We start from the raw sequence: 9,190 nt of genomic DNA, 5'->3' as shown, positions 1-9,190 counted from the left end.
AATTAAATAAAAAACAAAACAAAAAAAAGTAAAAAAATTGAAGAGTAAAAAAAAAAGAAAACAGGGGTTTAATTGAATATATATATATAGTGGTCGGTTAATTTTTTCACTGCTTGAGTTTCAGTAAAAAATATATATATATATATATATATATATTTATATCCAACGCGTGAAAAAAGCAATTTTTCTTTGTAACTCAAATGGATGATCAGTGTAATTGGAGGCTATTATCTCACATCACTAACGGCAACTGGCCATCCAGACGGGACGTAAGGGAATCTAAATCCTTGATAAATCAATTGCCAAGATTTGGCAAGAAAATTCTACAATCATCTTAATTTTGGGGAAATTTGAAAAGGTGCCGTCTAATTTAAATTTCTATCATTTATACCAGAAAATAAAATAATTAATAATAAAAAAAAGAAATGTTAAGCTTTAAAATTACGGGGAAGGAAAATGTTTTTACTTTTTTACCCTAATCTTCTCATCTTTTAAAAACAAACCAACATCTCCAACTTTCTGAAACTCTGAAACTACCCTGTACTTTTAGCTCCAGAGCAAACTAAAAGGAATGGAGAAAAGCACCCCCGTTACAAAGCCTCACACTTCAACCGCCGATCTGCTGAAGTGAACGGAGGCTCCATCATCTGCCTCTTCCAACTCCGTTGCCTCCTCCCATTGTTCCTTTAGTTGTTCCAACCAGGTCTGTTTTAATTATATACTCACACAACACAGCTATAAATGTTGTTTTTAAGATAAGCTTGTACTTTTTTTTCAGTAATTTGAATTTTGAGTTTTATTTTTTTATTATAAAAATAAAATCTTGAATTTCATCCTTCTCTTTTTAGTTTTAAAATTGAGAACCATATCTGTTACATTTTTTTCTGGGTTTTGTTCTGTAGTAAGATATTAATTTTTATTATTCTATTAACTGAGAAAATTTTGATAATATAGTTAGCAAATTTGTTTTTTCTTCAAGGAAAGAGAATCTCTGATTTGGATTTTGTGCTGTATCAAGATATTAATTTGATCTGTTGCTTTTACAGAAGAATTTATAATGTAAGATTTTTCACTTAATGGACTTGTTTTCTGAAGATACGTACATACAGAAAAATTATAACATTTATGAGAAAAATCACACTCAATCCGATAACTTATGCTGGACTATGATGCAACATTACGAAATCTGTTTACCCATAAAGGATCTTACATATGCTTGCAAATCTCCCAAAGCTGTTTACCATGGGAGAGCAATAGATTATAAATCTCCATGCATTTGCTTTTCTTTTCATCAAAGTTTGCAGGATAAAACAATGTGTCCCGACTGATATAAAAGTCACTTTTTGAGTATTAAACCTGTATGGTCATGAATATTGCAACCCAGGGAACCCAAGTGTGGCATTTGTTGTCATTTTTTTTTTCTACCTAGAATATCTCACGTCTGAAATCCTAAGAAGAATCATGATGTCATCAACTAGTATTTAAAGAATTCCTGCAATTGGATGTTCTATCCCTGGAGTGATATTTTTTAGATTATAAATTGACATTAATCTTATACTATTTAACTTTAATTAATTTCAAATTATGCTATTAGTTCTGTCATTTTTCTAAAAGCGTGCACAGGTAGCTATTTCTTTTTGGTAACTTTATTATGCTAGCATTCTGAGGATGGTTAATTAGGTGCTTCTTTCATCAAGCCATGCAGGATAATAGTTGATTAGGTCACAAACTCATAATGCACCTAATTGCTGGTTTTTCCAATGCTGATATATGCCTTTAAGCGTACTGGATTGATGCTTGCCATAACTAATCATAAATAATTTAACTGGACAAAATAATTAAAAAATAAGAATGATCATTCTTGTTGTTTCAGGTGATAGGTATTTGAAGCCATGGATCATTTGAGGAGAGCCAGAAGAAATGTTTAACTTCCAAGAGTGAAAGAAGATGAATGTACATATAATAAAAGTATACTGTACATATAATTTTAATACCATGTAAATATCTATGGTCTAATTTCTACATTATTAACTTAAGCTACTTATGAGGGAAAATGCTATATTTATGAGTTAGCAGTGCTTTTGCATGTGCTCTAAGATAAATTTAATATCAGTAGACAGTCCATCCGAAGTGGGAAATTCGTTGCTATAGATTCATATTTTGTTCATCCAACAAAGATGGATAAAACTAGGAAAGGGAGAAAAGCAGTGAAATGTTTGTAGTGTTGTATAGTTAGATATGTTAAAAAAAAAATAAAAACTAATAAAAATAAAACCTTACAATTTTTTGTACATTATAGATATGTACAAAATAGTTTATAAATATGTGCATAATATTAGAATTATATGTATGATATTAGAATTATATGCACATAATTTTATCCAATTCTTGGGCATGATACTCAAATTCAATCTTGGAGAATGATATTTCCTTGCTTGTCAATGCAGTGGAAAATGCCCAATGGCCAAACAGCAGCTTCCTCACCCAAGTTACGAGACCTGGGTTGCTTGAGTTACAACCATCTGAGCTTTTCAATTGAATCAAGGATTTCCCTACTTCTTCCATGATAGTAACGGAAGATTGGACTGATGAGGGAGGATTGGCATTTGCCATCCATCCCAAGGTAAAGTGCCCATCATCTTCTTTATTGAAAGTAACGGAATAGGGAGGTGCCCATGGCTGGTTTGAAGGCATTTCGAGAGCGACTTCTCAGGTAGGCAGGTGTACGGAGAGATAACAAGGGAATCGGGCGTTTAGGTTGAGGACAGGGGAGATGGAAAAAAGAGGCAGAGAAGAAAAAACAAAAAAAGGAAAAGGAAAGAAGAGAGGAGAGAAAGGCGATGATGAACTTTGTAAAGACGAGTTAGGGAATGAAAAAAAAAAAAAAAAACAAAAGAACAGAGCAAAGCGAGAGCAGTGAGTTGAGTGCACTTTTTTGTTGTCCGGATTTTCTCTTTTGTCATTAAAGGATAAAATGGTAAAATCAAAATTCTTTTTTGTTTATTTTAAAATTATTATTTTCAGTAACAAATTCTTCCATTACACCAATTAATAAAACTTGCATTAGAATGAACCTTTTTGTAATTCCCACACTTTCCCTGCCGACGTTGTTGTCTGGCCGATTAGACCATTGTAATTACAACACCGTCACCCTCCTTCGTTGCACGTGATGTCCACGAACCAATTAGAAAAGGTTAAGAAAACATGACACGATGTTCTGGAAAGAAATGGTGTCATCCACGTGCTCAATGGAAGTGGAGTTTCATCTTATCCGTTACCCTTACTGAAGCAAATCACGCCCCCACACTATAAGCCTCAAAAACGTAAAAATGAACTCCCCTTGGACCCATGTTTTCCGAACGCAATAAATTCTCTCTCTCTCTCTATCTCTCTTCTTTTCTCTATTGAACTTTTGAAGTTCTCATAAGTCTATATTTTGTTTCTTTTTTTTTTATTTTTGAATTGAGTTTGAAGTCGATCCATTTTTGAAGTAGCTTACTTACAAATTGTTCAATTAAACGAATTCATAATTTCAAATCTCTTTCTCTTTTTCCACTCTCTAATAAAGAAAACTGAAAAAGAGAGGAAAGTATTTAACTCCGCCATGAATGCTGCCTTGCTTCCTTGACACCCTTTTTTTTTTTTTTTCTTTCTTTTTCTCTTTCTTTTTGTTACCCATCATTCATAACTATAACAAAAACAAACCTACCAAGCAAAGAAGCCAAAGGCAAAAACATGGTTCACCACCAATGGCCATGAATGCTATTTTGCTTGAAAAGTACACCTTTATATTCTTTACACCTTAGCCTCTTCCATTCCTTCTTTTTGTTGTTTCTTTCTCAAGGTTTTCATTAGTTATAGAAAAGAAAAAAATACCCAGATTCCAAATTTTGATTTCTTATTTTTAAGTTTCAAATGTGTAAAGGTCCATCTCATCAAGACCATGAAACCATGCCAATTTTTGAAGCTTTTGAAGCTTTTAAAAGGTTCAAGCGTTTGAGACTCTTTGAGCCATCTTTGGGGGTTCTTGGCTTCTTCCTTGTTGCTGTTTGTGTGATTTGTTGTTTCTTTTACTTGGATTACAGAGCCGTGGCTAAAGGGTATAGAGTTCCTAGTCAGTCACAGAGATTTTTGTGGCTTAAACTAGATGGGTCTTCTTCAAGTGAGATAAAAAAAGTTGATTTCTTGAGCCAAGAAGGTCAAGGGTGCGATGTGTTCGATGGTGATTGGGTTTGGGATGAAACGTATCCTCTTTACGAGTCAAGAGATTGCAGCTTTCTTGATGAAGGGTTTAGGTGTACTGAAAATGGAAGGCCAGATTTGTTCTACACCAAATGGAGATGGCAGCCTAAGCATTGCAACCTTCCCAGGTTCTTATTTTTCTTGATTAATTTTTTTCATTCTTTTACACTTTTTGGTTGCTGATGAATTAACGGGAAAAAGACAAGATCAAGCAAATTTTGATTGAGTGATTTTGATATGTGTTATTTTTATTAGTTTTGTTTGCTTTAGTATACTGTTTCCATTGGCAACAATTTCTATACTTCTTGAAAAGTAACCATTTTTTCTTTGGTTTTTTCCGTATGTCTTCTTAGGCTTAATCATGAAGCTATAGAAATTCTCTGCACAATGAAAAGGACAACCTGTTCAAAAAAATTGTTTTCTTTTGGTTCCTAATTAATTTCCTTCTTCTTCATGTAGATTATGAAGCAAGTTGATTCAGACATGGTTGGGCTTACTGCCAAACCAATTTGAGTGTGGTTTCCCGTGATTTATTAAAATTTTGTCTTTTCTTTGGTTGGTCCTTTCTTTTCAGTCAATTTCATCATTGCTCGCTTCTGTTTCTGTTCCTTTCTTATAGTTTTGTGGCCATTTTCTACTGTAGGTTAACCTCAATCGTGAACATATAAGGATTTGAAGCTTTTTTAAACAATGAAGATAAAATTGGCTTTCTCGTTGTGGTATTTGAAATCGGTTTGATCTATGAGCCTGTTTTCTAATATTAGCTGGGATTCTTATTGTCAATTTAACTTGGTAAATTACTTTTCACCAATATAAAAAAATTGCTTTAATACTGCATTTCTTGAGTTATTACAAGTTCCTGGTTAATTGTGTGAGTATCTTATTTTGCTGCCGCTCTTTGATGGCATTCTTTGAAATTTTAAGTTTAATTTCTTACCTCTATACCCTATAAGCAGACCTGACTATTCGTGCATTGGTATTGTATTTATTTCATGTCAAACACGTGTAATACACAAAAATTGCTGTGTTACAATTCATTTCAACGCATTAAACATGAAACAAATTTTTTTTTTACCAAACCCATATACAGTTTTTGTTACAATTTTAAGTGGTGTCGCTTTTTTGTCTTTTTCATATTGTGTCATGTTTAAAATTACTAGGTCTACATACAAGGCTTGTGAGTTGTGATCCTTCTTTAATTCGTGGTTTCTAACTTATCTTGATTCTTTTCATCTTTTTAGAGTTATTTGGCAATTGCAAATGGAAAATATAAGGATTTGAGAATACTTGATTATGTTTCTTGTTAGTTCATTAAGGTTTATTCATTTTTTTTTTTCATTTATAAAATAGATTTGATGGAAAAGTGATGTTGGAGAAGTTGCAAAACAAGCGATTGGTTTTTGTTGGTGATTCAATTGGAAGAAATCAATGGGAATCACTCCTCTGCATGCTTGCTTCTGCAGTTCCCAATAAAGATTCAATATATGAAGTGAATGGCAGCCCAATTACGAAGCATAAAGGCTTCTTGGTATTCAAGTTGAAGGATTATAATTGCACCTTGGAGTACTACAGGGCTCCTTTTCTTGTCCTGCAGAGCAGGCCTCCTGCTGGATCTCCACAAAACATCAAGACCACACTTAAATTGGATCAAATGGATTGGAATTCTATTAGGTGGAAAGATGCAGATTTGGTGGTCTTCAATACCGGGCATTGGTGGAATTATGAGAAGACCGTTAGAGGGTAAACTGTTTCTTTTGTTCTTCTTAATATTCCTTATTGTCATGTCTTTATTGTTTATTTTTATTCCAAGTGGATGAGCTTAGACTGGGTTAGCTTTGATACTATAATAATTTCATTATATCGAAACATGTTTGGGTTGGTATTTGGTTTATAATGTTTTTTGTAGTAATATCATATCTATGGTAAAAAGAAAAGGTAAAAAAATATCTTCCAACACTGACATAATGAAGATAAGTGGCTTATGAAAGATGAGTCCTTTTCAAGCATGCTACATGGTATCCCAAGAAAACAGAAATTGAATGGCTGAATATCATAGTCTTGATCACCTTCTGTTATGGTGGATGCCTAACATATTAATGACCATTAGTTGCAGATTTTTTACATTTGGATAATGGAGAGCCTTATGGTTGATAAGTAGAATGAGAAAGGTTATTAATAGAATGATACCATGTGGTCCTGTGACAGCTCAACAACTTTGCTTTTGAAAAGTCTTCTTTCTGTATCCTTTTTTTTTCTTCACTTCGATGATATGAAGAACTTTGCTTCGGTATTTGCAATCATGAACTCTTCTTCTATCTTGGTAGGACGTTATCTCTCTCTCTCTCTCTATATATATATATATATATATATTATTTCAAATGCGACTAAACAGAGAATGTAATTTGTGGAATTGAACTTTGGTTGCATGCATGGTTTTCTTTTTAAATGATATTTCTACATTTAACAACAATGGACCCTAGATTTTCTCATTTATGATTTTGGATTGCATATAAATCCAATGGAAGGATTCTGGATTTGACATTTTGGATTTTGTTTCTTACACATGAAATGGGGAAAGTATGAAAGAGAAGGCCAATTGTCAATATAAATTGAGAGTTGGTGCTTGCAGTTATCATAAATGCTTGATCTAGGTGAAACTACCATAATCTGATCTTAAATTTCCATTTTTTTGGCCAGGGGATGTTACTTTCAAGAAGGGGAAAAAGTCAAAATGGAAATGACAGTAGAACATGCATATCAAAGGTCCATAGAGACTGTGATGCAGTGGATACATAATAAGGTGAATACAAGCAAGACCAAGGTCTTCTTCCGCACATTTGCCCCTGTACATTTCAGGTTTGTTTTAACTTTGTAATATCTATTGCATGGTGCTCAATTAGACCTCTGCATGCCTATGTTACATTCTGTGGACATCTTTTTTCGTATTTTGGTCTCCTGGAAAGAATTGGCTGAGGTAGATACTCGAGAGAAAGACCTGTGAGGGTGTGGTAGGGATCTGAGTTTGACCTCGATTAAAAGAACTTGGATGTCACTGATGAAGTTGCTGGTTTTTTCCAACTAATTCTAGATATACAAGTTCTGTCAAAATCAGTTGTGTAGATGCAATTTGATTGATGAACTAATTTTTATACTGCATTCCTTTTGCATCCAAGGCTTTGTTTTAGGAGACAATTTTTATTTTCTTGATCCAACATTCATACATGCCTGCATTAATGCAAGTTGTTATGCATCTAAATAAACATGAATTACTCCTCAAGACTTCACGAGGAAGAGAAAAAAAACAAAAGAACCTTGTTTTCACATTTGTTGAGTTGATTTTATAGACAATTGTGCATTTTATAGGAGTAGCTAAATTTTCTAAAACTTGGCAGAGGAGGAGATTGGAAAACTGGGGGAAGCTGCCACTTAGAGACACTGCCAGAGCTGGGCACATCATTGGTGCCATCTGAAACTTGGGAACAATTCAAAATAGTCAGTGATGTGTTATCAGCTTACTCAAATGCGTCAGAAGGAACAAAATTCGACATATTAAATATTACTAGTATGACAGCACGAAGGAAAGATGGGCATTCATCCCTTTACTATTTGGGCCCCAAGGAAAGCCCTGCTCCAATTCATCGGCAGGACTGCAGTCATTGGTGTCTACCCGGAGTGCCTGATGCATGGAACGAGTTACTTTACGCGGTGTTCCTTAAACATTGTATCAATCATACATTTAACTCATCAACGTATGAAGCGCAGGTTTGATTGAGGATGAAGCCTCTAATTTATACACCTATACGAAGGTAGGAGTCCTATGCACAGAAATGACTCGGAATTCCCCCGCAAACATCAAAATGGGAGGTAGTTGTTTAGAATGCATTTTGCCATAGTTCTAGGGCAAGGATCGAAAGTGGATCTATGATTTTGGCAGAAAATATTTTTTTTCTTTTGGGTAGTTGGTTGATATTTGATTCCAGGTGTCTCAATTTTTAGGGCAGTTAGTGGGTACGGATTCTGCCTGTGGAAAAAAGCTGTAGGACAATTTTACACATGGGGTATTCTGTTGTGATTATCTCACATTCCTTGTGAAAAAAAAAAGTATTTTTTTTAATTCAACTTTTAGTGTGTAATGTCATAAAAAACAGATAGCTGGTAATCTTTAACGAAGGTGCCTTGATATTTGGATGGTATGAGTATCATAGCCTAATGTCTTGACCCCTTTTTTTTTTTCTTTGCTCTTTTATATTAAAGAAATTTAAAGTGGTAAAAGTAACACTTGCTTAGGGTAGTTTATCAATTAATATTAGTGTAAGGCAATTACGCTGCGCGAGTTATTAAAGACATAATATTTATAATGAATATCATAAAAATAAGAGTAAAAGAATTGTAAAAGGAAACGCATTTAAATTACATATAAGTCTGATTTTAAAATGTACATAGTCAATTAAAAAAATATGAAGTTCTCTTGGTCTGTATTTGCTTTAAATGCACGACATCAAGTCTTATAAACTATGTCGCTGACCATCGTATTTTTCATATTCAGCAATATTTTTCAGCTTAAAGTTCTGAAAGCATCTCACCCTTTTGTCAAATGCCACCTTTATGATATTGTTTCGTTTGCATCGATCTATCAACAGTAAATTTGAGATCACATAACTGCGTCAAAAAAAGTAAAACTATTTATCTAAAAACAATCTAGTTAATTCAAGCGGCATTGATTTGAGCTTGGAAGCTCCATTTCTTTTGGGCTTGTGTTAGTCTTATAATTAATCCAGTAAACATCAGCTTAATATTAAGAGTTTCAATAGCTTGCCCAAAGAAACACTAAACATAAGATCAGGATTTTAATTTTCATGTTTAAGAGATTAGTTATCCAAAACTCTAAATAAGAAATATATATATATATATATATATATATATATATATATATATATATATACAAACG

The 9,190-nt window shown here is 33.4% G+C and overlaps 1 protein-coding gene across 4 annotated transcripts; it reads left to right on the top strand.

Annotated features, from left to right (window-relative positions):
* The first annotated feature begins 521 nt into the window (after positions 1-521).
* Positions 522-8,435, top strand: LOC111279894 (protein trichome birefringence-like 11). 4 transcript variants are annotated; one of them, XM_089756296.1, is made up of 7 exons: positions 522-703; positions 1,874-1,968; positions 2,448-2,623; positions 4,086-4,370; positions 5,593-5,982; positions 6,940-7,098; positions 7,635-8,435. In XM_089756296.1, exons 3-7 carry the CDS (start codon positions 2,589-2,591, stop codon positions 8,008-8,010), a joined length of 1,245 nt encoding a protein of 414 aa, XP_089612422.1. In that variant the 5' UTR covers positions 522-703; positions 1,874-1,968; positions 2,448-2,588; the 3' UTR covers positions 8,011-8,435. The 4 variants fall into 4 exon arrangements, with proteins under 4 accessions (XP_089612422.1, XP_089612421.1, XP_022722694.2 ...); XM_089756295.1 differs by having other exon boundaries at positions 1,874-1,997; XM_022866959.2 differs by lacking the exons at positions 522-703; positions 1,874-1,968; positions 2,448-2,623 and adding an exon at positions 3,338-3,986.
* The last annotated feature ends 755 nt before the right edge of the window (positions 8,436-9,190 follow it).

The sequence above is a fragment of the Durio zibethinus genome, chromosome 27 (assembly GCF_047325235.1).
Source record: "Durio zibethinus cultivar Kanyao isolate XHJ-2024 chromosome 27, ASM4732523v1, whole genome shotgun sequence".
Classification (NCBI taxonomy): Eukaryota; Viridiplantae; Streptophyta; class Magnoliopsida; order Malvales; family Malvaceae; genus Durio; species Durio zibethinus.
Note: the sequence above shows the minus strand (reverse complement) of the source record. Positions and strands in the feature narration are given on the sequence as shown.